At 56.6% G+C, this 26,311-nt stretch overlaps 4 protein-coding genes across 5 annotated transcripts in view; 3 read left to right on the top strand and 1 right to left on the bottom strand.

The window, feature by feature from the left end:
• kat8 (K(lysine) acetyltransferase 8) overlaps window positions 1–1,164 on the top strand; it is a 29,385-nt gene extending 28,221 nt beyond the window's left edge. Inside the window, exons 9-11 of the mRNA XM_088637445.1 lie at window positions 111–261; window positions 550–704; window positions 888–1,164. Coding sequence (XP_088493571.1) covers window positions 111–261; window positions 550–704; window positions 888–952 — 371 coding nt within the window. The 3' untranslated portion in view covers window positions 953–1,164. The remainder of the gene's footprint in view (window positions 1–110; window positions 262–549; window positions 705–887) is intronic.
• A 5,019-nt stretch (window positions 1,165–6,183) lies between these two features.
• On the top strand, window positions 6,184–12,127 carry LOC148659705 (serine protease 27-like). Its single transcript, XM_088637505.1, has 7 exons — window positions 6,184–7,041; window positions 8,504–8,640; window positions 9,038–9,061; window positions 9,503–9,665; window positions 10,061–10,332; window positions 10,583–10,752; window positions 11,324–12,127. Exons 2-7 carry the CDS (start codon window positions 8,592–8,594, stop codon window positions 11,579–11,581), a joined length of 936 nt encoding a protein of 311 aa, XP_088493631.1. The 5' UTR covers window positions 6,184–7,041; window positions 8,504–8,591; the 3' UTR covers window positions 11,582–12,127.
• A 605-nt stretch (window positions 12,128–12,732) lies between these two features.
• Window positions 12,733–20,868, bottom strand: mapk7 (mitogen-activated protein kinase 7). 2 transcript variants are annotated; one of them, XM_088637407.1, is made up of 7 exons: window positions 20,772–20,868; window positions 19,273–19,495; window positions 18,872–19,037; window positions 16,695–18,049; window positions 15,522–16,570; window positions 15,175–15,302; window positions 12,733–15,063 (listed from the first exon to the last, which is right to left on the bottom strand). In XM_088637407.1, the coding sequence occupies exons 1-7, from the start codon at window positions 20,781–20,783 to the stop codon at window positions 14,910–14,912; spliced, it is 3,087 nt and encodes a 1,028-aa protein (XP_088493533.1). In that variant the 5' UTR covers window positions 20,784–20,868; the 3' UTR covers window positions 12,733–14,909. The 2 variants fall into 2 exon arrangements, with proteins under 2 accessions (XP_088493533.1, XP_088493534.1); XM_088637408.1 differs by having other exon boundaries at window positions 20,713–20,818.
• An 804-nt stretch (window positions 20,869–21,672) lies between these two features.
• On the top strand, window positions 21,673–25,963 carry vkorc1 (vitamin K epoxide reductase complex, subunit 1). The gene is made up of 3 exons (XM_088637555.1): window positions 21,673–22,521; window positions 24,428–24,537; window positions 24,877–25,963. The coding sequence occupies exons 1-3, from the start codon at window positions 22,331–22,333 to the stop codon at window positions 25,086–25,088; spliced, it is 513 nt and encodes a 170-aa protein (XP_088493681.1). The 5' UTR covers window positions 21,673–22,330; the 3' UTR covers window positions 25,089–25,963.
• Window positions 25,964–26,311: the final 348 nt, after the last annotated feature.

Genomic DNA, 26,311 nt, shown 5'->3' with positions numbered 1-26,311 from the left:
GTCCAGTCAGTGTGTCTGTATTAACCCCTCTCTCTCTCAGTGCAGTGTTAATGTACTGGAGTGTCCAGTCAGGGTGTCTCTACTGACTGTTCTGTTTTTCTGTTTGTTAGGCTATGAGCTGTCGAAGCTGGAGAGCACAGTGGGCTCCCCAGAGAAACCCCTGTCTGACCTGGGCAAGCTGAGCTACAGGAGCTACTGGTCCTGGGTGCTACTGGAGATCCTGAGAGACTTCAGAGGCACACTGTCTATTAAAGATCTCAGGTATGTGCATATTTCTATACTGATCTAGACTCCAGAGACTCCTCACACAGAGAGATTAGTACAGACCCTCATACAGACCCCAGAGACACTCCTCACACAGAGAGATTAGTACAGACCCTCATACAGACCCCAGAGACACTCCTCACACAGAGAGATTAGTACAGACCCCAGAGACACTCCTCACACAGATTAATACAGACCCTCATGTAGAGAGCAGAGAGACAGATGCCACAGATGGATGAAGGTGATCAGTGTCGGTATTTCACTCCCGCCCCCCTTCTCCTTCAGCCAGATGACCAGCATCACTCAGAATGACATCATCAGCACGCTGCAGTCCCTCAACATGGTCAAGTACTGGAAGGGGCAGCATGTGATCTGCGTCACCCCCAAGCTGGTGGAGGAGCACCTCAAATCTGCCCAGTACAAGAAGCCCCCCATCACAGGTGCCCCAGACTCACTGCCCCTTGTTCTCTTTCTCCCGATCCCTCTCCCCGCCTCTCCCTTTCTTCCCCTGTGTGCCCCCTCTTCTCCTCTGCCTCTTCCAGATCCCAGACTCCCTCCCTGTGAGGGCGGAGCGGCAAGGCTTTGATTTAACTGGGTGCGATTTTTTTTCTCTTCCTTTCCAGTGGACAGCCTGTGTCTGAAGTGGGCTCCCCCGAAACACAAGCAGGCCAAGTTCTCCAAGAAGTAGCGTGGGGAGGGAGGGGGCGACAGAGAGGTCGCAGTGCCCGAGGCCAAGATTATTGTACCCAAGAGTCCAGCCTAGCCGCCCTGTCCCGATCACACTCGCCCCCATCCCTCTCCCAGGCAGCTGGCTGCATTTCCTGTAAAATATTGTTCTGTACATACGTTCACTATTTTTTGCATTGTGTATTTTTATTAAAAAAAAAAGTTGAGATCTCATTTCCTGATTCTTTCTGTGTGTAATTGTTAGTTATCTGTGCTCCTTCCTGTGCTGAAGTCTGAGATAGTGGTGGTCAATGTCAGTGGGGTAATGGCTGGTATGGGCCACTAGGGGGCAGTGTTAACTGGCGAAAGGGCAGCTAATTGAATGGGTTATTATTGGTTATTACTCCTCTGCACTTGTATAGGGTTTTTCTGGACACCCCACTCAAAGCACTTCTCAGGTCATGGGGATCCCCTCATCTGAAGTTCTGTAACAGACAAATAAGTTCTGGATCCCGAGATGAAGTTAAACAGATGAGTTTTATTGCATGCAAGGAACAACAAAACCGAAGTTTTGTTCAAAGTACCGGTACAAAACTTCCAGTTTATACAGTATAGCCCTTTTCTGCCGCTTCTGACGTAGCTCGTTACCATGGTAATGAGGGGAGGTCACGGTGTCTGGCCAGTTCACAGACTTTGGTCACTCTTAATGGTCAGTGTTGGGTTTCCTTCCCTGGGGGCTTCCTAGCTGGCATCAGGAATCCTTATCAGTTATCCCCCTTTCCTGCCATAACTCTAGCCTGTCACAGGACGTCCAGTCCTTGTACAGAAAGGAATCAGTTAACCCCTTCTTCACATCTTATCGTATCTTTCTTCAGAAGTATGTTACACAGACACAGACTGCAGGGTGAGCCCCCCCTGCTGGTCCCACTCACACCTCTCCCAGCAGCAGCCTCAGCTTTCCCAGGAGTCTCCCCTCCAGGTACTGGCCAGGCTCACACTGCGGAGCTCCAGTAGGGCTGCGGGGGGACACAGCTGCTGGCTGCTGTAATGACCACAAGGGGGCAGTGTTCCTGCAGTCCCACAGTCCCTGCTTGCTTGTGGCTCTTAGCTCCACGCCCAGCTGCGGCAGGGCGCTCATCCAAGCGCCTGAGGGGCCCAGTGAGAGTGGGAGAGAGGAGCTCATCTGCTTTGTGTGTGTGTACGTACACTGGGACTCTTCCTCGTGCTGCGCTCTCTCGGGACACGCAGCACAGCAGTTAGGGCCACACGCTGCAGACAGCACAGTACGGGACACAATAAAAGAGTGATCCACAGGGTGGGGGAGAGAGAGAGGGGGTGATCCACAGGGAGGGGGAGAGAGAGAGACAGAGTGATCCACAGGGAGGAGGAGAGAGAGGGAGTGATCCACAGGGAGTAGGAGAGACAGGGAGTGATCCACAGGGAGTAGGAGAGACAGGGAGTGATCCACAGGGAGTAGGAGAGAGAGAGAGGTAGTGATCCACAGGAAGGGGGAGAGAGAGAGGGAGTGATCCACAGGGAGGAGGAGAGAGAGAGAAAGTGATCCACAGGGAGGAGGAGAGAGAGAGAGGGAGTGATCCACAGGGAGGGGGAGAGAGAGAGACAGAGTGATCCACAGGGAGGAGGAGAGAGAGAGAGGGAGTGATCCACAGGGAGGGGGAGAGAGAGAGGGAGTGATCCACAGGGAGGGGGAGAGAGAGAGACAGAGTGATCCACAGGGAGGAGGAGAGAGAGACAGAGTGATCCACAGGGAGGAGGAGAGAGAGAGAGGGAGAGGGAGTGATCCACAGGGAGGAGGAGAGAGAGAGAAAGTGATCCACAGGGAGGAGGAGAGAGAGAGACAGAGTGATCCACAGGGAGGGGGAGAGAGAGAGAGGGAGTGATCCACAGGGAGGGAGAGAGAGAGAGGGAGTGATCCACAGGGAGGGGGAGAGAGAGAGACAGAGTGATCCACAGGGAGGAGGAGAGAGAGAGAGGGAGAGGGAGTGATCCACAGGGAGGAGGAGAGAGAGGGACAGAGTGATCCAAAGGGAGGGGGAGAGAGAGAGAGGGAGTGATCCACAGGGAGGGGGTGGGGGAGGGAGAGAGGGACGAAGGGGGAGGGAGTGAGAGAGGCCTGCAGCGTCAGTATCGGGGAGGGGTGCCCCTCACTGGACCCGTCCAGCAGGTTTGGGTAAAAGCAGCTGGGTTTCGCTTCATGCTGAGTGTCGGATTCTGGGCTGGAAGGCTGCCCAGCTGCAATGACTGTCATCTGGGAAATGTGGAAGAGCAACTTGTGTAGAAAACAGGAGCCATTCCGCCTCTGGTGATGTCAGCTGGGGGAAGAGAACTGCTCCTTCCAGAGGGAGGCGGGGTTCCCAGCTCTGGTCCCGGGAACCCCCAGACACCTCCTTGGATCTTAACCCTTAACTTTCTGGATGCGATTCAATGGCAGTGTTTCAGGTCTCACTGTCTGCTTTCACTGTGAAGCTCAGTTTTCCACAAACAGGAAGAATGTGAGTCTGGGAGGCAAGAAAAGCTCCGCCTGACATAGGGTACCCCAAAAACCAGGTCTGGGACCCCCCTTTTATAGAATATAAGACGTTACAAATAAAAGGTTGACCTACCAATCTTATCTGTTCAAGACTAAATATTCCTATAGATATTCTGATATCTTATACTATAATATCCTCACACTGATATAGCGTATAGTGCTCTTCACAGGTCAGGGGGATCCCCTCCACCCCCACCAGTGTGTCCCCCCACCTGGATGAAGCTCCAGTCTGCTCACACACAGCAGCTCTCAGTGGGGAGGAGAGCAGAGTGATGAAGCCAGTTCAGAGAGGGGGGTTATTAGGAGGCCATGATGGGTAAAGACCAGGGGGAAATTTGGCCAGGACACTGGGGTGACACCCTAGAATTGTCCTGTGGTTGATGACCTGTGGAGTGACACAGATATATGGGCTGAGACATCGAAATGGGCTGCACTGTGTTTTTACCCTGATCTCACTGGGCTTAACTGCACTGGACTGTGTTTTTACCCTGATCTCACTGGGCTTTACTGCACTGGACTGTGTTTTTACCCCAATCTCACTGGGCTTTACTGCACTGGACTGTGTTTTTACCCTGATCTCACTGGGCTTTATAATAATAATTATAATAATTGCTTACACTTATATAGCGCTTTTTTCTGGACACTCCACTCAAAGGCTTTACAGGTAATGGGGATCCCCTCCACCCCCACCAGTGTGTTCCCCCACCTGGATGAAGCTCCAGTCTGCTCACACACAGCAGCCCTCGGTGGGGAGGAGAGCAGAGTGATGGACCTGGTCTGGTCCTGCGTGTCCCGCCCCACCTGCGTGTCCCGCTCGCTTCACGCTCCGAGCGGCGCAGCATGCAGGGCTGGTGAATCTGAGAGTCACGCACCGGGGCGGGACGGAAGCGCGCTGAGGCCGATAAAGGGAGAGAGAGAGAGAAAAAAAAGACATTCCTTGGTGTCCCGTCAGAAGCAGGTATCCAGTGACCTCGGCATGACGGGACGGCGCATGTGTGTGACCAGCACGCGATAGCACGGCTATCCCACGGACCCCGCGCGGCCGTTGACCCGGCCCTCGGCTTGAGGCGGCGGGCTCGGCTCCAGGGCACGACTGAGCGTCTTCACGGTGTTCACGGGAGGTGAAGTCTTGTGTTTTATTTTGCCCCGGGGGCGGGTTTGAGCGCCCGTCTGAGACACGAGACTCTCCAGAGGCTGGTTACCTCATCGACGCTACAATATCGGAGGCAAGGTCTATGTCGTTTTTAAGATAAGATCTCTTTATTGGCCCTATACAATCTCTCGCAACAGGAATGTGTCCTTTCGCATTCCCCAGCTCGGTCTCCCTGAGACACACAGACAGGGAGAGAAGCTGGGGATCAGAGCGCAGGGTCAGCCATTGTACGGCGCTCCTGGAGCAGTTGGGGTGAAGGGCCTTGATCAGGGACCCAATGGAGTAGGATTCCTCTACCGGTTGCAGGATTTGAACCGGCAACCTCCCAGCCACAGTGCCACCGCTCTGCCACACACACACACACACACAGCGTGTGACGGCCCTGTGAGCCGTTGTCTGAGAGACTGTCGCTAGCCCGGCTTTCTGATGCACGGGATGAGATTAAACCGTGTCTGGCTACCGGACCGCCTGGCGTGTCGCATCATACATCCCGTCCCGGGACCCCCGATGGGGCGCGGAGCCTAGCGACGCCTTTTTTTAAATAAAAATGTATTTAATTTGATTGCAATGTTAGATGAGTGACAATATTTTTCAATCGTTATAAAAAAATAAACGAAAACCTTTTCCCCCCCACTTTATTAGAACATTGTTTTTTTCGGGGGGCCCCGCCCCCCTCTTAGCGACGGCTGCGCCCGCAGCGCCCGCAAACACACCGACGGCTTGCAGGTGCCGCCATTGCACACGGGCTGTTCAGACTGGCTGGGGTGTGACGACGAGATAACACGGGGGGGTTTGGAGTCTCATCTGACGGCAGTGCACCGCGGGAGTGGGAGATATATTCTCGGAACAAACATATTTTTGTACATCCAGGTGGGGCTGCACATTGGTGGTGGTGGAGGGGATCCCCATTACCTGTAAAGCGCTTTGAGTGGAGTGTCCAGAAAAGCGCTATATAAGTGTAAGCAATTATTAATTATTATTATATATTGGGACAATACATCGTTTAATTCCATGCTGGAAAGAGAAGAAAACACAACGTTTCGGCTGTGGAGCCTTCCTCGGGTGTCACACCTCAGCAGAAACATTGTGTCTGTTATTTGCTTCTCTCTCACTCCACGGGGACGAGTGCTGACCAGCCTGATCTACAGCCGCGAAGGTCTTCAGGACTTGCACGTTCCTGCTTACGCTCCTGTAAAATCCCCATCCATTCATCTCCTCTTTACATTGTTTACATTACATCTTTACATTTTGGAACAAGTAACAGGTTTAGTCCATGCTGCAAAAAAGAAGAAAGAGAACACAACGTTTCGGCCGTGGAGCCTTCTTCAGGTGTGAGAGAGACAGGGCAGTAGGCAAAGGTAAAGTAGCAGGAGAACAAAGGCTGGGAGGGAGGAGGAGTGAGAGGCTCAGTAGTACAATATGGGTAGCTGTGGATATTATTTCATGTAATTTGTGAATGTATAGTGGACTCTGGACTCACACCTGAAGAAGGCTCCACGGCTAAAACGTTGTGTTTTCTTTCTTCTTGTTTTCAGCATGGAATAAACCTATTACTTGTTCCTTTGCAGCCTACGCATGCTGACGCAGCTGCCCACCTGAATCTTTACATTTTTACTCGTATTCCAAGACCTGCCTCAGCAGCTGCTCGCGATTCTCGGCCGGGTGTGTGTGTGTTTTTTGTGTGTTGTGCTGCGGCACCATGCTGCCTGTTGCGGGTCTGCCGCGCACGTCGGGCCGGGAGACACTGCGTTTCGAAGTTCTCTCTTGTACATCGGGATCGGCGCGGAACGACAATACAGCGATCAGAGCAGGACTTGGGACCGGGTGAAGGTTCACCGCCCTGCTGACGGGTGAGGAGATGAAACTGGGGGGGGGGGGCGGGGGTCTTCTTCGGCTGTCGTTCCTGGAGACCCCCGTTTCAGGGGCGGCAGGCGGCGTTAGGACCCGGAGTCACGAAGCCGGAGCGGAGCCCCACGGGAGTGGGTTTCCCCGGGGGACGGGGAGAGAGAGGAGGGAGGAGGAGGAGGGGCTTCCCCCCAACCCCCGCGCCGTGTCTGGAGCTCGGAGGCGCCGGCGATTGGCTGCAGCTCGCGAGTTTACCTGCGGTAAAGGTGAGGCGCCCCCCCCCGATTCCTCTGCCTTCCGCTCTCTCTTCCCTGCGCGCCAGTGGCTGTGAGCGGCTGAAACCGAGAGAGGGCGAGGACAACAAGACAGAAACCCGAAGCGCGGTTTCACCACACTCCCCGGTCACCTGCACGGCGCTCGGAGTCTGTTCTGTTCTGTTTCGTTTCGTTTCGGCGGCGGCGGTTCGTGTTCCGACCCGGACGAGGAGAGACGCCTTGAATCCCGCGTGGTCCCAGCGGCCGAAGCCGAAGCCGAACCCGAATCCCGACGGGATTCAGCGCAGGTGAGCGGAGAGGAGCGCCTCCGTCTTCCCCCACTCACTCCCCCACCCACCCACCCTGGGTGGACGAAAGCCGCGCGCCGCTGTTACTTTGTCCTTTCACGCCGAATCGAGAGAAACTTTTTTTCTTTTTAATCCTCTCCCTCGCGTTCGAGGAGCTTCGTCTCGCTGTCGGGACATCGGCTCCTCGGGCGACCAACCTCGGGCAGAGGGGGACACACAGGTCGTCCTGGCGGGGGGACGGGGGCGAGTCGAGGAGGGGGCTCGCCGTCCTGGCTAGAGGGACTGGGGGACTGGGGGACTCGCCCTCCCGCCCCCCCTTCGCCACTCTGGCCTTTGCGCTGCCTGCCTGGGCGCCCGGTGAAGGAGCTGGCCTCTCCACCGACCCCGTGGGAGGTTCCACGGGAAGCTCTCGGGTTTACTATCCCCCGGCAGCTCCTGAACGCGCCCCTCCAGCCTGGCCGCGCTCGTGGTCCGGTGAGGGACCCCTTTAGCACCCTTTAGCCCAGCGGGGAGGGGAGGGGATCCCCTGGACTGTACTGGACTGGGGGACCCCTACTCTAAAAGGAAAGAGAGGGGGGGAGGAGGCAGGCGACTGGTTTGGTATCGGGTGCTGGCACCGTCGGGCTCCACTGCCGGGTCTTCCGTGGGTGGGAGCGAGGACAGAGCCCACGGAGCGCCGCGGCTCACTGCGGCTTCGCCTGCTCGCTTCTGTGTGCTCCTGCCTTCCCCGGGCCCTGGAGGGTCGAGGAAAGGGCCATCGTGTGTCGCTACTCACAAAGCAAGTGAAGTGGTCATTCTGAGGTCTAGATAAGCCGTGGGGAGCTGCGCCAGCAGGCGTAGGCTGCAGAGGAACGAGTAACAGGTTTATTCCAGCTGAAAAGAGAAAGAAAACAACGTTTCGGCCGTGGAGCCTCCTTCGGGTGTGACGGGACCTGTGGAGAAGGCTCCACGGCCGAAACGTTGCGTTTTCTTTCTTCTTTTTTTTTTTTTCAGCTGGAATAAACCTGTTACTTGTTCCTATATAAGCAGTGGATTTTTTTAGATCAAGAAAATAAACCACAGAACAAATGTTGGTGCTTGGCGCTGCTTTTGTCGTTTTTGGTGAAAATGGTCAAAGTAGGGGGGTCGTTTTTTGGGGGGGGGTCCGGAACAGGTTGTGCTTTTTCTCTGTGAGAGAAATGGGCGTTTCTGTGTACGGATATGTGCTACACCTAAGGGTCTGTGGGAACGAATCATGTTGGTGAACAGAGGTCGGGGTGGATATATTGGGGGGTTAAATACGTGACTTTTCCCCCGACCTCCGTTGTGGCTGGTTTTTCTGCGGGTCTACACGACCACTCTCTACTCCCCTGGCCAGACTGCTGATCTCTCCGCCTCGTCGCCTGGTGCTGACAGCAGATCTGTGCCTGTGTGTCTGTGGTTGGGGGAGGTCTGTCCTCACAGCCCGCGTGTGTCTCTGCAGGTTCACTGAGATCCGACAGCCTGCGGGTCAGGCCGGGTTGGGCAGGAGGGTTCAAGCCTCGGGTTCTGGACAGAGACCGGCAGGCCCAATGAGGACCGTGTGCTGGCCAGCAGCAACAGCACTGCTGCTCACTGTGGGTGAGTGAGCGCAGGACCTTCGACCTTCCTGCTGTCTGCGAGTCTGTCTGGCTCTCTGTGCAGGGTGTGTGTGTCTCTCTGTGCAGGGTGTGTGTGTCTCTCTGTGCAGGGTGTGTGTGTCAGGGGTCAGGGTGTGTGTCTCTCTGTGCAGGGTGTGTGTGTCAGGGGTCAGTGTGTGTGTCTTTCTGTGCAGGGTGTGTGTGTCAGGGGTCAGTGTGTGGCTCTCTGTACAGTGTGCACTGTGTTCAGTGAGTATACTGAGTTCCCCGCAGTGTGTGTTCAGTGCACTTTGTATACTGTGTTCAGGGGCTGTACAGTGACCTCTGTGGTGTGTGTTCAACGCATTGTTTAGATCAGGAGCTTATATGATGTTTTTTTCTTTTTGCTTTTCCTGCAGGTCTTTGGACATGTGACGCTCAAGGTAGTGACGTATTTTATGCATCATTCCTCACTTGTAAACAGTGTGACACAGCTCTGCCTCTAAGTGGCGTTAAACATCTCTTTCCGCTCCCAGGGCCTCTCCTGGCTGTACTTTAACTCTGAGTAACACAAGGTCATAACACAAAGGGTTATAAAGATGGTGGATGTGGTGTTGAAGAATTAATTTCACTTATAAAATTCCTAGGACTCGTGCCCAGACTGCCTGGCGCACAACTGTCGTATCGTGCGAATCCCTTTGTCACTTGAACGCGTCACTGATCCTTCACACGAAGGAATGTGAACTCTAGTCTCTAACCCGTGATCAAAGGATTAACACACCTGCCAAAACCTGAGTTTTACGCGGCTCTCTGGTGCCGTCTGGAGGCGAGAGGGGCTAATCGCGTGTTTTCGGTCTCTCTCCCCCTCTGCGCCGCACCCTCAGTGTGCGGAAACCCGCCCCTGGGCAATCGGATCGTGGGAGGACAGAACGCCCAGGAGGGGGCGTGGCCGTGGCAGGTGGACATCCAGGACAACGCGAAACACATCTGTGGGGGGTCACTCATCAGCGACACGTGGGTCCTGTCTGCGGCTCACTGCTTCCCCAAGTACGTCTCTCTCAGTGCAGTGTTCATGTACTGGAGTGTCCAGTCAGTGTGTCTGTATTAACCCCTCTCTCTCAGTGCAGTGTTCATGTACTGGAGTGTCCAGTCAGTGTGTCTGTATTAACCCCTCTCTCTCAGTGCAGTGTTAATGTACTGGAGTGTCCAGTCAGTGTGTCTGTATTAACCCCTCTCTCTCAGTGCAGTGTTAATGTACTGGAGTGTCCAGTCAGTGTGTCTGTATTAACCCCTCTCTCTCAGTGCAGTGTTAATGTACTGGAGTGTCCAGTCAGTGTGTCTGTATTAACCCCTCTCTCTCAGTGCAGTGTTAATGTACTGGAGTGTCCAGTCAGTGTGTCTGTATTAACCCCTCTCTCTCTCTCTCTCTCTCTCTCTCTCAGGCCCTCCTCAGTCGGCAGTTATACCCTTTATCTGGGTCGGTACAAGCTGGGTGGTCTTAACCAGTATGAGCAGAGCAGGCTCATCACACAGGTCATAGTGGACCCGAGGTACACGGAGGCCATATTGGGCTATGACATCGCCCTGGTGCAGATGGCCAGTGCTGTGACCTACACTGACTACATCCTGCCCATCTGTCTACCTGACCCTGCGGTGGTCTTCCCAGAGGGCATGAACTGCTACGTCACTGGCTGGGGCAACATTGGACAAGATCGTGAGTCTAATCTTCTGTCTGCAGAGTCCTGCAGTCAATGTCTGCTTGTCCACTTCCTTTTCTCAGTGCAGTGTTAATGTACTGGAGTGTCCAGTCAGTGTGTCTGTATTAACCCCTCTCTCTCAGTGCAGTGTTAATGTACTGGAGTGTCCAGTCAGTGTGTCTGTATTAACCCCTCTCTCTCAGTGCAGTGTTAATGTACTGGAGTGTCCAGTCAGTGTGTCTGTATTAACCCCTCTCTCTCTCTCAGTCAGTCTTCCCAATCCTGGGACACTGCAGGAGGTCGTGGTGCCCCTCATCAGCAGTTCCACCTGTAATGACATGTACCAGACTCCCACGGCTGCCTTTCCAACCACCACCCAGATCCTTTCGGACATGATCTGTGCTGGTTTCCAGCAGGGAGGAAAGGACTCCTGTCAGGTATTTGTGATGATGATTTTTACTGTGTACATTCCCCATCAGCAGCCTTACTGTCTCATCTGGAGATAAGAGCTCAACAAAGTTTAGGAACTCAGTGTTCATGTACTGGAGTGTCCAGTCAGTGTGTCGGTATTAACCCCTCTCTCTCTCTCAGTGCAGTGTTAATGTGCTGGAGTGTCCAGTCAGTGTGTCTGTATTAACCCTCTCTCTCAGTGCAGTGTTAATGTACTGGAGTGTCCAGTCAGGGTGTCTGTATTAAACCCCCTCTCTCTCAGTGCAGTGTTAATGTACTGGAGTGTCCAGTCAGTGTGTCTGTATTAAACCCCCTCTCTCTCAGTGCAGTGTTAATGTACTGGAGTGTCCAGTCAGTGTGTCTGTATTAACCCCTCTCTCTCAGTGCAGTGTTAATGTACTGGAGTGTCCAGTCAGTGTGTCTGTATTAACCCCTCTCTCTCAGTGCAGTGTTAATGTACTGGAGTGTCCAGTCAGTGTGTCTGTATTAATCTCTCTCTCTCTCTCTCTCTCTCTCTCTCTCTCTCTCTCTCTCTCTCTCTCTCTCTCTCTCTCCCAGGGAGACTCTGGGGGACCCCTTGTTTGTGCCATGGTTAATCACACCTGGGTCCAAGCGGGCATCGTGAGTTTCGGGGATGGCTGTGCCAGTCCCAACCGCCCCGGCGTCTACACCAAGGTGACCTCGTACTCCAGCTGGGTGCAGTCCACTGTGCCGGGCATCATTCTGTACAGCGGCGCCCCCCACAGGCCGGGCCCCGCCCTGGCGGTGCTGGCGCATGGGCTGATGTCCGTGCTGTTCGCCACCATGCTGAGATAGAGGGGGAGGGGGTGGAGAGAGTGGGGGCTGGTGGGAAGACCAATTGGCAGGGGTCCTGCTTGACCGCAGGTGCGTTAGGGCCAGTTTCGATCTTCCCGCGAGCCGCCGACCTCCGGTGCCAGGATCGCCTGCAATCGGGAACGACCTAATATCACCCCCACCCCGCCTCGGGACAGCAGGGTAAGGGGTTGGGGTCTCCGTCGGACGTCTTGGGGTGCCCCCCAGTCCAAGAGGTTCCAAAGGTCGCCGTTTGATCTCCTCTTCCCAGCGAGATCACCTGACCCGAGGTCATCTGGGGTCGCAGTCCGGGTGCCCTTCAGCAAAGGAGGAGCCCGGTTGATGAATCGGCCGATGGGCAGGTTTTGGGGGTGGGGTGGGGAAGAGGGGGTTCTCTCGTTGGTATTTTTAAAACCAGCTCATGAACTGGAATCATTTTAGAATAAACGATGAGTGCTGGAACTATTTCTCTTTTTAAAGAATCCATTGTATGGACAGCAGAGGTGATTTTATGAAGGAGTGTGAATAAATGTCGAACATGAGTGAAAAGTCTCTTCTGTTTTTTTGGGTCGTGGGAGACGTGGGCATCGTTTTGTCTTCACAGAGTTCGCCGTGCCTCTCGCTAGAGTGGGGGGTTCGCACTGTGGCCTCGCACTGTGGAAGTCTTGGAGTGGTCATTTGGGGTGTCTCGGGGGTCCTGGAAGGAAGACGGGGTTTACAAAGTCTCATCCGTGCTGGAATGGGGTTTTCCCATCTCTCCCATCAGACAGCACTGTCTCCCAGCATCCTCTCCTCTACAGCTGATCTCTTCCTGTCTCCCTTCCTCTCCCAGCATCCTCTCCTCTACAGCTGATCTCTTCCTGTCTCACCCACCATACAGCACTGTCTCCCTCTCCCACTCCCAGCATCCTCTTCTCTACAGCTGATCTCTTCCTGTCTCACCCATCAGACAGCACTGTCTCCTTTCCTCTCCCGCTCCCAGCATCCTCTTCTCTACAGCTGATCTCTTCCTGTCTCTCCCATCAGCCACTACTGTTGCCCAGAATACTCCCACTCTGCCCTACTCCCAGCATCCTCTCCTCCACACCCTCCATCCTTCGCTCATGTCCTCGGTCTCAACCAGCTGCTTTAGCAGGCAGACACACCACTCACTCTGCTTTCTCAAGGTGTTTTTATTAAAACATCTTTAAAAAAAAACTGAAGGGGCAAAACAGGAGCATAAAAAAACACTTGACTGTTATTATTGCAGTCATGATCCAGTGGAATAACAGGAAGTACCAGTGAGCAGATGTGGACCGAGAGTGGAAGGCAGACAGGTGGGGACAGTGTCTGCACTCCTCTTGCAGATTTTAAAAGCCAACTGAACCCGCTGTCAAAGACGGTCACTTATCTGTCCCCTCCGATCGACCTTCAGCATCTGACCGACATCGGTCCCCTCAGCTCGGACCTCTCTGTGTCATACCAACATTGCTCCCCTCCGCGTCTCTCCAACACCGGTCCCCTCCGTCTGACCCTCCCCGTCTCTCCAACACCGGTCCCCTCCGTCTGACCCTCCCCGTCTCTCCAACACCGGTCCCCTCCGTCTGACCCTCCGCGTCTCTCCAACACCGGTCCCCTCCGTCTGACCCTCCCCGTCTCTCCAACACCGGTCCCCTCCGTCTGACCCTCCCCGTCTCTCCAACACCGGCCCCTCCCCTCGACCCTCCCCGTCTCTCCAACACCGGTCCCCTCCGTCTGACCCTCCGCGTCTCTCCAACACCGGTCCCCTCCGTCTGACCCTCCCCGTCTCTCCAACACCGGTCCCCTCCGTCTGACCCTTCCCGTCTCTCCAACACCGGTCCCCTCCGTCTGACCCTCCGCGTCTCTCCAACACCGGTCCCCTCCGTCTGACCCTCCGCGTCTCTCCAACACCGGTCCCCTCCGTCTGACCCTCCCCGTCTCTCCAACACCGGTCCCTCCCCTCGACCCTCCGCGTCTCTCCAACACCGGTCCCTCCCCTCGACCCTCCCCGTCTCTCCAACACCGGTCCCTCCCCTCGACCCTCCGCGTCTCTCCCCGACGCCGGTCCCCTCCGTCTGACCCTCCGCGTCTCTCCAACACCGGTCCCCTCCGTCTGACCCTCCGCGTCTCTCCAACACCGGTCCCCTCCGTCTGACCCTCCCCGTCTCTCCAACACCGGTCCCCTCCGTCTGACCCTCCGCGTCTCTCCAACACCGGCCCCTCCCCTCGACCCTCCGCGTCTCTCCAACACCGGTCCCCTCCGTCTGACCCTCCGCGTCTCTCCAACACCGGTCCCCTCCGTCTGACCCTCCGCGTCTCTCCAACACCGGCCCCCTCCGTCTGACCAACACCGGCCCCTCCCCTCGACCCTCCGCGTCTCTCCCCGACGCCGGTCCCCTCTGTCTGACCCTCCGCGTCTCTCCAACACCGAACCCCTCCCCTCGACCCTCTGTTGCCCTCCATTATTATTATTATGAAATACTGTACCACATTTGGGGGATGGGGGGGGGTAGTATTTCAACCTCTTTCGACAGCCCTCTGGTTACAGCTTGGACTACGTCTCTGCGTTGCGATACAACGATTGGGCACATGCTGCCTTACGGACGCTGAAGCCTGGAAAGACTCCTGCTTGCGATCGATGTCATATACGACGTGGTGATGGGGGTAGGGGAGAGCAATTGTTATGTTTAAGTCCCACAGTCTTAAACCGGGCACAAGGAGCCACTGCAAGACCTGGATTTCAGGCTCCTGAGTTAGCTTGAAAGTGGGAATTTGCTAACATTCAAGTCGAGCGGCTCTGAAAGAGGTCAGGCGAGCTGCGTGCAGCGCATTTTAATTTTCCAAACCGCCAACTGTTGTCGGCCGGTAATGCTGGGTTACACACCTGAGCGCCACCTAGTGGTTACTGCGCAAATAGTCGCATGCAAGATTTCCGGCATGCAAATCGAAAAAGAAAGTAAGTTGGCTGATTCGTGACGATGGGGCGCCCCCGAAAGGGGACAAACAATTTCCATGTTGAAATATAGGACATCCTGGCTGATATCGGAGTGTTAGTGTCCCAGAAGACAGGGCCAAATGGGCCACATCCGTTTCAGGGTGAAAGGGAATCTGTGACAAACGGGCGCCAGAGAAAGAAAGATCACAATCGTCGCTTGGTGCCTCTTTCTCGCCGGGCACCGGTCGGCGTTGTCCTGTTCGCAGGACTCCTGCCCCCTCGAACCCAAGCCCCCAGGCCATCAGAGGCAAGCTAAAGCTTGGACCTAGCCTATCCGGGCGGCCGAGCACAGGGCAGGGTTTCACAGCGGCCCCTTCCGGGGACAGGGGTCGGGGGTCAGGGGTCGGGCAGGGTGGGCGTGTCAGAGAGGATCATGGGAGAGCCCAGCTGCAGCTCCTGCTGAAGGGATTCCAGGTCCGCCGGGCTCATCTTGTGCACCTCCAGCCAATCGGAGAGCAGAGACGCCGACAGGGGGGCGGAGTCGCTGTGGCTGGCAGGAGAGAGGGAGACAGAGGTGTTTGCCGGTGAGCGGACTGTGGGAGACCAGACCAGACAGCGCGAGAGCGAGGCAGATGAGAAGAGTCAAAATCGGCCCCAGTACCTGTCCCTGCACTCGGCAGGCAACTCAAAGGACTGGTTGAGGAACTCTTCCAGGTCGAACCCAACACCGTACCCTGCGCCACTGCCCTTCGGAGTAACGGAGAACACTGGGGGCAGCACATCATCCACCTGAGAGAGAGAGAGGGGTTAATACAGACACACTGACTGGACACTCCAGTACATTAACACTGCACTGAGAGAGAGGGGTTAATACAGACACACTGACTGGACACTCCAGTACATTAACACAGCACTGAGAGAGAGAGGGGTTAATGTAGACACACTGACTGGACACTCCAGTACATTAACACTGCCCTGAGAGAGAGAGGGGGGTTCATACAGACACACCTGTGATTTGGAGAGCTGCAGGGTGACAGTGTGGATGTCGGGGACACTGGTGCTGGGCTGCTCTGAAGAGCCGAGGTCCTGGATGGTCAGAGGGGGCACCAGGGGCCCGGGCTCAGGCGCTGGGGGCCGGCAGGGAGGCTGCGGGGCTGGAGCGGCGCCGGCGGCGGTGGTACCGGTGCCGGGGGCGGTCCGGGTGTCGGTGCTGTCGCTCAGCAGGACAGCCCGAGAGGAGAGGCCTTGTCCGGGCCCGAAGCCTGGGCCCTTGCCGAGGAAATCGCCCGCGGGCAGGAGCTGGGCCGGGGGCATGCTGGGGGGGACGGGGTGGGGGTGGGCGCAAGGGGGGAGGAGGTCTTGGGAAGGGTGCTGCGTGCAGACTCCCGCAGCTCCTCCTCCTCCTCCTCCGACGACGGCGACAGAGCTCCCCGCCTCTGGGCCGCGCCACGGCGTCTGTGCGGGGAAGATGGGCGTCCCGGACTTGAGCTTCACTTTCGGGGCGCTGTTGTCCCCCAGACCACAGGGGGGCGCCGGCGCGGGCAGCGGCGGGTTCGCGAAGGGCCCCGCGGCCGGGGCTCCGGGCTGGTAGAACCGGGCCAGGTTCCGGGCCGCGTTGGGCTTCCCGGGGGGCGGCTCGGTCCTGCCGGACGGGAGGCCGTTGACGAGGTCCGGGAGCTCCTGATTGGCCGGGGCCGGGGGGGGCGGGGCCTGCTCCCGCTCCTTAGGCCCGCCCCCGGCGGGGGCGGCGCCCTCCCTGACTGGCTGGCGCCGGCCGTCCATCATCCGCCGCCAGCGCTCCAGCAGGCTCTTGTCGTTGTCGCTCAGCAGCACCCCCCGCAGGGACTCCCCCTTCTTCCCCTCCCGCCTCTCCTTCTCCCGCAGCCTGCGCTCCCGCTCCCTCGCGCGCTCCTGCCGCCGCCGCCGCTTCTCCTCCCTCTCCCTCTGCCGGTCCTGCGCGGTCACGGGCCGCCGGGCCTCCGGGCCCCCCGAGGAGAGGGGCAGGGAGCCCAGGCCCCCCTCGGCGCCCCCGGCCCCCAGAACGGCAGAGCTGCCATCTTTGAGAGAGAGAGAGAGAGTGAGAGAGAGAGAGAGTGTGAGAGAGGGGGGTTCATACAGAGACACGCTGACCGGCCGGTCTGATCTGGGGAGACGGACCCCCCTCCGGACTCGGGCGCTGACCTATGCCCCGGTGCCTCAGGGCCGATTTCAGCAGCGCGGCCTTCAGGGCTGCCTTGGTGTCGTCGGAGATCGCCCCCTCCTTCCTGGGCGCCCCGGCGTCCGGCTCGCACCCCCGGACGGCCTTCCCCCGCGCGGCGGCGGCGGCGGCGCTGGCCTGGGAGAGGGAGCGGGAGAGCGCCTGGGAGAGGGACTGGGCCTGGGACGGGGACAGGGAGAGGGAGGGAGGCTGGGGGAGAGGGGCCGGGGGCGGGGGCGGGGCGGCGGGGGGCGGGCCCGCCGGGCAGGGAGGCCCCTCCCCCTTCCCGGCCGACTGCCCGGCGACGGGGGGCGGGACAGGGGGCGGGGCCTGGTCCCCGAGGGGCGTGGTCAGGTCGATGGTCTCCGGCTGGCCGGGGTCGGAGCTGGCGCTGGGCATGTCAACGTCGTGGCAGCCGTCGCCGGGGGCGGGGGGGGCCGTCGCCGGGGCCGGGGGCGGGGGCGGGGCCGGCGCGGGGAGGGCCGGGGCCGGGGCCGCCGCCGCGCCGGGCGGGACGGGGCGCAGGAGCGGCCGGAAGGAGATCTTGCGGCGGATGCCCTCGCGCCGGGAGTGGAAGTCGCGGATCTCCTCCAGGATGGCGTCCTTGATCTGCTCGCGGGACATGGGCAGCTTGTCGAACTCGAAGTCGAAGGCCGGCACGCACACGGGCTCGTCCTCGGGGTCGTGGTACTTGGCCAGGTAGGGGTGCCGCAGGGCGTCGGTCACCGAGACGCGCTCCCGGGGGTCGAAGCGCAGCATGGCGCCCAGCAGGCCCACGGCGGCGGGCTCGGCGTCCGGGTACAGCGAGGCCAGGGGCAGCGGCGCGCGCGAGGGCAGGCTCTGCACGTAGGAGCGCACCCGCTCCGCGCCGATGGCCCCGATCACGCCCTCGGGCGGGGTGCCCAGCACCGACAGGATCAGCTGCAGCTGGTGCACGTAGTTCTTGCCCGGGAAGAGCTGGCGGCGGCCCAGCATCTCGGCGAAGATGCAGCCCACCGACCACATGTCGATGGCCAGGCTGTAGTGGTGCAGGGACAGCATGAGCTCGGGCGCGCGGTACCAGCGCGTGGCCACGTACTCCGTCATGAAGGAGCGGGACTCGTCGGCCCGCGCGCTCAGGCCCCGCGCCATGCCGAAGTCGCCGATCTTCAGCTCGCAGGTCTCGTTTACCAGCAGGTTGGAGGGCTTGAGGTCGCGGTGGATGACGTTGGCCGAGTGCACGTACTTGAGCCCGCGCAGCAGCTGGTACAGGAAGTAGCGCGTGTGCTCGGCCGTCAGGGGCTGCTGGGAGTGGATGATCTGGTGCAGGTCGCTCTCCATCAGGTCCAGCACCACGTAGCTGAGAGAGGGGAGGGGAGAGGATAGACAGGGGAGAGAGAGAGGGGAGAGAGAGAATAGACAGAGGACAGACAGGGGAGAGAGAGAGAGGAGGACAGAGAGAGGAGAGGGGAAGGGAGGGGAGGAGAGAGATAGGGGGAGAGAGGAGAGACGGAGAATAGACAGGGGAGAGACGGGGGAGAGAGAGAGGAGGACAGAGGGAGGAGAGAGGAGAGGGGAGAATGAGAAAGGAGGGGAGGAGAGAATGGGCACGGAGAGGGAGGGGAAGGGAGAGGGAGAGAGGAGGCAGAAACACAGGCACAGGTGTTAGTGCAAGGAAACAGAAGAAGGGGTTCACTCAGTCCGACGGTCTGAGGATCTCGTCCAACTGAGTCTTGAAAGAAACCGGGTGTCAGTGTCAATATGAGGCCACACACCCACTCACCCACGAACTAACTAACACACACACTCTCACTCACCCACCCACGAACTAACCAACTAACACACACACACTCTCACTCACCCACCCACCCACGAACTACCCAACTAACACACACACACTCTCACTCACCCACCCACGAACTAACCAACTAACTAACACACACGCAAACGAACACAAGAAACACACGAGGTACGCACGTGCATGCACACAAGGTACGTGTGGCACAGAAACACACGAGGCACGCACAGAAACACACCAGGGGCGCGCGCACACACACACACGCGCACGCGAGGCGCTAGCGCGCGCACACACACGCGCGCGAGGCGCGAGGAACGCGCATACAGAAACACACACGAGGCACGCGCACGCACACACACGAGCCACGCGCACGCACACACTTACACAGACTTGAAGGCACAGTTGGGCTGGGAGGGCTGCAGGATGTCCTTGATCGCGATGATGTTGTCGTGCTTGAAGTGCTTCAGGATCTTCAGCTCCCGCAGCGTCCGCTTGGCGTTGGTCAGGACGTCGAAAGCATTGGGGATTTTCTTTATCGCCACCCGCTGGCCTGGAGGAGGAACACAATTCGGCAGGTAACTCTTCTCTCTGCTGCTAACCCTCTCACCTGCCGACATGCGAAACTGCTCACAAACGGACAGACTGACTGACGGAGAGGGCCGTTAATGCTGGAGATCAGCTGGTCAAAAAAGTGAACTGCTTTTTAACTATAACCCAGCAGAAGAACAATTAGTGGCACCAATGACAATTCCAACACAGCCAATGAGAGGGTGGAACAGACCCACCTGTGTCCCGCCTCCTGGCCGAGGAGACGACGCCATAGGCTCCCGTGCCGATGGTCTCTATGATGTCATACTCGTCTCCCACCTCGAATTTTACATCCAGCATATGGGCCTTCAGCAGCGCCAGGTTCCTGGCAACCGTCGTCGCCGCAGCAACACCCTGCTCAGGCTCCGCCCCACCTCCCTGGGAAACCTCTGGCTTCTCCTTTCCTTCAGACATCATAGCCTGAGACAGTGAGTGAGCAAGAGGTTAATACAGACACACTGGACACTCCAGTACATTAACACTGCACTGAGAGAGAGGGGGGTTAATACAGACACACTGACTGGACACTCCAGTACATTAACACTGCACTGAGAGAGAGGGGTTAATACAGACACACTGGACACTCCAGTACATTAACACTGCACTGAGAGAGAGGGGTTAATACAGACACACTGGACACTACAGTACATTAACACTTTACTGAGAGAGAGAGGGGTTAATACAGAAACACTGACTGGACACTCCAGTACATTAACACTGCACTGAGAGAGAGGGGTTAATACAGACACACTGACTGGACACTCCAGTACATTAACACTGCACTGAGAGAGAGGGGTTAATACAGACACACTGACTGGACACTCCAGTACATTAACACTGCACTGAGAGAGAGGGGGGTTAATACAGACACACTGACTGGACACTCCAGTACATTAACACTGCACTGAGAGAGAGGGGTTAATACAGACACACTGACTGGACACTACAGTACATTGACACTGCACTGAGAGAGAGAGGGGTTAATACAGACACACTGACTGGACACTCCAGTACATTAACACTGCACTGAGAGAGAGGGGTTAATACAGACACACTGACTGGACACCACAGTACATTGACACTGCACTGAGAGAGAGGGGTTAATACAGACACACTGACTGGACACTCCAGTACATTAACACTGCACTGAGAGAGAGTTAATATAGTAACTTGGATGAAGCCGCAATTAAAACCCAATACTTTTAGAGCTAACTTTTAGACGGTAACTGCGAGTTCCAGCGCGGGTGTTTCCTCGCACTTTCCGCGACGAGATCGAGCCCAGCAGCGGCACCCGAGCGAGTTTCGGAAAGAGCTTACTCCTGACCCGGCGTCAGCGCTTGACGTTAAGCAGCTCATCCGCGTTGAAAAGCCGCCCGTATTCGCTCGGCGGACAACTAACCGAATTGAGTTTTAGCCCAGTTGCGTGAAGTTAGACGCATGCCTCACTAGAACCGCCCCCCCACTCTTTGTCACACGCCCGAAATCGACCGCTTTGGAGAGGTACCGCCGGGCACCCGTTAATTTACAAAGCAATCCAAATCATTCACCAATAGACCTATAGGATGAAGGCGCGCTCCTAACGTGTTACTTAGCGCCCCGATTGTCTGCTCGAAGAGAACAAGAAGAACCGTACTCACGGGCTGCGCGAAACGACATGCCGCCGCCTACCAAAAGGAAAAAAAACTCGCACACGCACCTTGCCCGCCATTCACTTCCTGGTGTATTTCCTCGTTGCCGTTGACGGGCACCCGCTCCAGCCAATGGCAGCGGGGTCTCCGCGTCCTCCGGCCAATGGGCGTGCAGAGGAGGCGGGGGAGAGGCGGGGCGGGGGAGCGGTTGCCAGGGTCACCGGGGCCGGGGCGGGGTCAGGTGTGAGCCGTGTTTATGTAGGGGCGCAAGTGTGCGTTTGATACCGCAGTGTGGGAGGCCGGGAGAGGGTGAGCTTTCTGCTCCCAGGAAGTGTTTTAGGGGACTATAGTGCCCACGCCTAATCCCCTACGCTTGACTCGACACATACAAATAACTTCAGAAGAGTTTTTCACGACAAAAACGACCAGCCAGCAACGATTATCTCCTGTCTGGTCGAAATCCACCTATCCACTGCGTTAGCGTTGATAAAACTACGGTTATACCTATTTCATACGGTGATGTTTCCGTGGTTTTCATATCAGTTGAAGAAAGAAACTCGGGGATCAGATATCATCCGCTGTCGACTTTCAAAAGGTTATTTTTTTCACCTTTACTTTAAAAAATAAATAAAAGTGAGTTACTCGGAACATGAGTGGATTTAACACAGTGCAATTCAGTTCGGCACTTTTAAACAGAAGGGGGTGCCCTATCAGAGGGAGGAGAGTGAGAATGACCGGCCCTCACCAGAACCGGTACCACACAGTACAGCTTCTCAGGGTGAGAACGCCCAGCCCAGTCCGGTATAACACAGTCCGGAACCAGTACCGCACAGTACTCAATCCTTCATCCCTTTGTCGTTATGGAATTGTCTTGACCGGCGAACTACAAGTCCCACCATCCTCCGCGCACAGAAGTCCCTCCCCTCTCCCCGCGTAACGGGCAGGAGAGCCCGGCCAATCAGAAAGCGGAAGGGCGGGGGAGAGGGGTCTTGAACACGTCGCCAGCGCTTGTTTTCTTGTGTCCACTTGAACAACTTTGCGACACGGCGGGAGCAGAGCGAGGACTGAGCTCTGGGCAAAAATAAAGTTTTAAAAAAAGCGACACGCTGGGGGGCTGAAGATAACAGGAGAAGCACGGACCGAAAAAGAAACGGGGATCTGAGACTAGCATTACAGGTGATTTTAAGGTGAGATAAAATTCCGTAATAGTGGAGTAGGGAAGTACAGAGCCCCAGGAGAGAGAGACACCCGCTCTGTCCCGCACAGAGCCCCAGGAGAGAGAGAGACAGACCCGCTCTGTCCCGCACAGAGAGAAAGAGACACCCGCTCTGTCCCACACAGAGCCCCAGGAGAGAGAGACACCCGCTCTGTCCCGCACAGAGAGAAAGGGACACCCGCTCTGTCCCACACAGAGCCCCAGGAGAGAGAGACGCCCGCTCTGTCCCGCACAGAGAGAGAGAGACACCCGCTCTGTCCCACACAGAGCCCCAGGAGAGAGAGACACCCGCTCTGTCCCGCACAGAGAGAAAGGGACACCCGCTCTGTCCCGCACGGAGCCCCAGGAGAGAGAGAGAGGGAGCCCCGCTTGCAGAAAGAGAAAGAGGGGCGCACTCTGACCCCTCCAGCGATGTCGGCTCGGCGGGTCTCGGCGGCGGTGCCGGCCTGGGAATGGAGCGCCCGCATCGGGCTGTGCGCGCTCGGCCTGGCGCTGTCCGTGTACGCCTACCACGTCGAGACCTCCCGGGAGAGGGACCCCGGCTACCGCGCCATGTGTGACTTCAGCTCCTCCGTGAGCTGCTCCAAGGTCTTCACGTCCAGGTGAGACACGTCGCTCTCTCTCCCCGAGCAGCAGGGGGCCGGTCGCGGCAGGAGGAGGGACGCCGACAGCGCTCGTCTGTACCTAGTGTCGCCATAAAGGCAGCGGTAGCGCTGTAAATCTTTTATTAGTGTCGGTAAAAGTGTGGTCTGCGCTAATAAAAGTGCGCAAAGGGAGCGTATGCATGTGACTTATCGGTGTTTACAATGGCAAAGGATGCTTTTCGGGAGGACACCGTTTTCAGACCGCCGTTATTAGAAATAATAGTAAAAATATTTGTGAATGGAGGCGCGTCCAGCGTCGCTTCCCCTCGAAACCCCGCCCCCTCCCTTCCGCCCCTCCGCCGCGATTGGTCCGTCGGAATTCCAGGACCGCAGGCTGTCCGGCCCGTGATTGGCTGAGAGACGGATCAGAGCCTCTGTCTGCTCCTGAGTCTGCCACGTGTATAGAGGCTGCAAAGAGACAAGTCCGGTCGGGCCCGGTGGGTGTCAGTCTGATTGTACTCCCAGGTAATAGCTAATCCTGAAGTCCGTCCAGTCTGCTCTGTCAGTGGGAGTCTGATTATAATCCTGGTTCATAACTAATCCAGCTCACAGTCCAGCCTGGAGAGTCTCAGACTGCTCTGTCAGTGTCAGTGGAGTCTGATTATAATCTCAGTTAATAACTAATCCAGCTCCCAGTAAAGTCAGTCCACCTAGACTGGACCTCAGTCCATTGCAGGACGCTCCAACCACAAAAGGCAGAAGGCACTGGGAGAGAGCTGGAGCGCCCTGAGGAAACCCACACGAGCCCAGGGAGAACATCCAGACTCCACGCGGACAGCCCCCCAGGAGTTGAATCCTGGGCCCCAGTGCTGTGACCAGGGCCGTCTCCAGGGGTGGCCGGGGCCCGGGGTGTCTCGCGCCCAGCGTCCCTGTCGTCATCCAGATCGCCACCCCCTCCCTTTCCTCTTCGCTCCTGGGTTTTACGACGAACCTTTTCCACAGACCCCCTTAAGGGCCACATGTGCATCCTCCCGGCTTCTGCCTCCTTGTTCCTTCCTCGCTCCCGCTGTAGTGTTTTCACATGTGGCCCTCTCCCTGCTCGTGCTCGGTGTTGTCCCAGCGGTCGCCTGTAGCTCAGGGCCCAATGGTTCTGACTGGAGCCCCTGGAGTTCAAATCAGAGTTTCCTGTGTCGCTTTATTAACATTTTGAATTGAAGTAAGAGACAAGATGTGAAAAGGGTTAACTTCTGCCTGAAAATTAGACTTCTAAGCAACAGGGGTTTATGGCAGGAAAGGGGGTTAACTGATAAGGATTCCAGATGCGAGCAAGGAACCCCCTGGGGGCATAATCTTAAACTGACCAGGCCAGGGTCTCTTAACTGGCCAAATACCATGACCCCCCTCTTTACCATAACACCGAATGACGTCCGAAGCAGCAAGGAAGGACTATATAACCTAAAAGTTTGTACCGGCACATCGAACAATACTTCGGTGTTGTTGTTTCTTGCGGGAAACAAGACTTCGGCTTTATTGTTCCTTGCATGCAATAAACTCATCTGTTTTACTTCATCTCGGGATCCAGAACCTTATTCTTTCTGTTACAACAGAATCATGTATGCATTTCGATTTGTATGCGTGTGTCAAGCGGGACTGGGGATTGGGCGGGGGGGTCCCCCTCAAAGCACAGGGCCCTGGGCGGCCACATACCCCCCCCCCCACCCCGAGCCGGCCCTGGCTGTGAGGCAGAAATATTAACCACTATGTAACCGTGCCCACCTGAAAAACTGCGCCTAACTCTAGTTCCAGATATAGATCTGGACTCTCGGACAGACCGCTCCCCAGACGCGTGCCGCGGCAGACGCGTGCCCGTGCCGGTCTGACGACGGGCGGGGGGCAGTGAGGTGCACTTCCCGATGTCTTCCAGGTGGGGGCGTGGCTTCGGCCTGGTTGAGCTGGTGGTGGGGGTCGACAGCCTGGCGAATCAGCCCAACAGTGTCTTCGGGGTCATCTTCTACGTACTGCAGCTGGTCCTGGGTACGAGACTCCCCCCGTCCCTGTCTGTGTGTGTCTCAGTCTGCTCGTGTGAGCTCTCTCTCTCTCTGCTCTGTGACGGTGTGTGAACCCCACGTCCTCCATCTCACTCTCTCTCTCTCTCAATTCAATTCAATTCCAGGTGCTTTATTAGCATGACTGATGGGTACAATCAGTGTTGCCAAAGCAAATAAAAATAATAAAATTAACATGGAACAAAACAAAAAATAGAAGTAAAATAAAACCTACGGACATGTTACAGACATTTACAACTCTCTCTCTCTCTCTCTGTAATTGAGTGTATCAGTGTGCTGCAATAGTAGTCTTCCTCTGTGTCTGCAGGTCAGTCGCTGTCCAGCAGGGCGGCGCTGTTGCTGGTGCTGACCTCCTGGCTGTCTGTGGCTGGCTCCCTCTACCTGGCCTGTATCCTGGTGTTCGTGCTGTGGGATTTCTGCATGGTGTGTGTCAGCACCTACCTGCTCAACTTCACCCTGATGTACGTCAACCTGCGCAGACAGAGAGCACTGAGAGCTGACAAGGCCAAACGGAGCTGAGAGAGAGGAGCTGTACATGAACACTAACACTGACACACACACCATACTGACACATTTACACACTCACACACTGACTGAGACACCCATACTGACACACTCACACTGACACATTCACACACTGAGACACACACACTGACTGACACCCATACTGACACACTCACACACACACTGATTTACACACATACACACTCACACACACTGACTGACACATTCACTCACACTGACACACACCATACTGACACACTCAAACACTGAGACACACACACTGACTGACACCCATACTGACACACTCACACACACACTGATGGACACACACACACACTGACACACTCACAGACTGACACTCACGAAAGAACATGGGAACACAGGAGGAGTCACAAACGCAGGAGTCATCCAGCCTGTTTGTTAGTTAAGAGCTAATTAATCCCAGAATCTTTCCGAGTTGTGTCTGGGTATCAGCTGCAACAACCCAGCTGGGCAGCTTGTTCCACTCCCCCACCACCCTCTGTGTACCGAAGTGCCTCCTGTCCTGACTGGAGCATCTCTTCCAGCTGTACCTTGAGAGAACCCGGGGTATCAGCTGCAACAACCCAGCTGGGCAGCCTGTTCCACACCCCCACCCCTCTCTGTGTAAAGAAGTGCCTCCTGCTCTCAATTCTAAATGCTGCTTCCTATAGTTTCCTTTCGTGTGCTCTGTTTTATGTGCCACTGCTTATTCTCAAAACCTGTTACATTCAGCCACGAGCTCCCACAGATCGGAGACCTGTTCAACAGGTGGCTGATCGATAACTGTGACTGTGGAGTGTTACAGGATACCATCAGTGTTACTTTTTTTTTTTATTCTGGCAAAACCCCAAATAAATCTTCTTCAAGTACCTTTGATGTGCCTCTCTGCTGATTTTCGTTCTGAAAGAATGATTTTACTCTGCGCAGTGAGACAGAGGAGGGAAATCTAAATCACACACACACACACTCCCGTCTCCCGTTGGGGGTTCTGTGAAAGTGGGGGTCTCCACTATTCTCTGGTCTGCGTGCTGTCTGCTCAGAGGCACACGGACTGCGTTCTGAGCGATGGACTGCAGGGCGAAAACACTGGTGGGGTTTTACAGCTTCTCCTGACAAAAGAGGGGGTGATCAAGGAAATTGGAAGAGCTCGGGCGCAGAGCGTCTCAGTTCTCTAACTCTGTAGTTCTCAGTCCTGATCCGGGAGAAACACTGTCTCC

This window comes from Lepisosteus platostomus, chromosome 6, assembly GCF_059453375.1.
Source record: "Lepisosteus platostomus isolate fLepPlt1 chromosome 6, fLepPlt1.hap1, whole genome shotgun sequence".
Lineage (NCBI taxonomy): Eukaryota > Metazoa > Chordata > Actinopteri > Semionotiformes > Lepisosteidae > Lepisosteus > Lepisosteus platostomus.
The sequence above is the reverse complement of the archived record's forward strand: the minus strand, read 5'-3'. Positions and strand labels throughout refer to the sequence as shown.

What these genes read in the sequence shown, in the direction of transcription:
- LOC148659705 (XM_088637505.1), top strand. Translation starts at nt 8,592, where the DNA reads ATGAGGACCGTGTGCTGGCCAGCAGCAACAGCACTGCTGCTCACTGTG. An exon ending in GCGGCTCACTGCTTCCCCAA is followed by an intron (nt 9,666 to 10,060) that starts GTACGTCTCTCT and finishes TCTCTCTCTCAG; the next exon opens with GCCCTCCTCAGTCGGCAGTT. An exon ending in GAGGAAAGGACTCCTGTCAG is followed by an intron (nt 10,753 to 11,323) that starts GTATTTGTGATG and finishes TCTCTCTCCCAG; the next exon opens with GGAGACTCTGGGGGACCCCT.
- mapk7 (XM_088637407.1), bottom strand. An exon ending in GGCCAGGAGGCGGGACACAG is followed by an intron (nt 19,038 to 19,272) that starts GTGGGTCTGTTC and finishes TTCCTCCTCCAG; the next exon opens with GCCAGCGGGTGGCGATAAAG. An exon ending in CCTGAGGCACCGGGGCATAG is followed by an intron (nt 16,571 to 16,694) that starts GTCAGCGCCCGA and finishes TCTCTCTCAAAG; the next exon opens with ATGGCAGCTCTGCCGTTCTG.
- vkorc1 (XM_088637555.1), top strand. Translation starts at nt 22,331, where the DNA reads ATGTCGGCTCGGCGGGTCTCGGCGGCGGTGCCGGCCTGGGAATGGAGC. An exon ending in TCCAAGGTCTTCACGTCCAG is followed by an intron (nt 22,522 to 24,427) that starts GTGAGACACGTC and finishes GATGTCTTCCAG; the next exon opens with GTGGGGGCGTGGCTTCGGCC. An exon ending in CGTACTGCAGCTGGTCCTGG is followed by an intron (nt 24,538 to 24,876) that starts GTACGAGACTCC and finishes CTGTGTCTGCAG; the next exon opens with GTCAGTCGCTGTCCAGCAGG.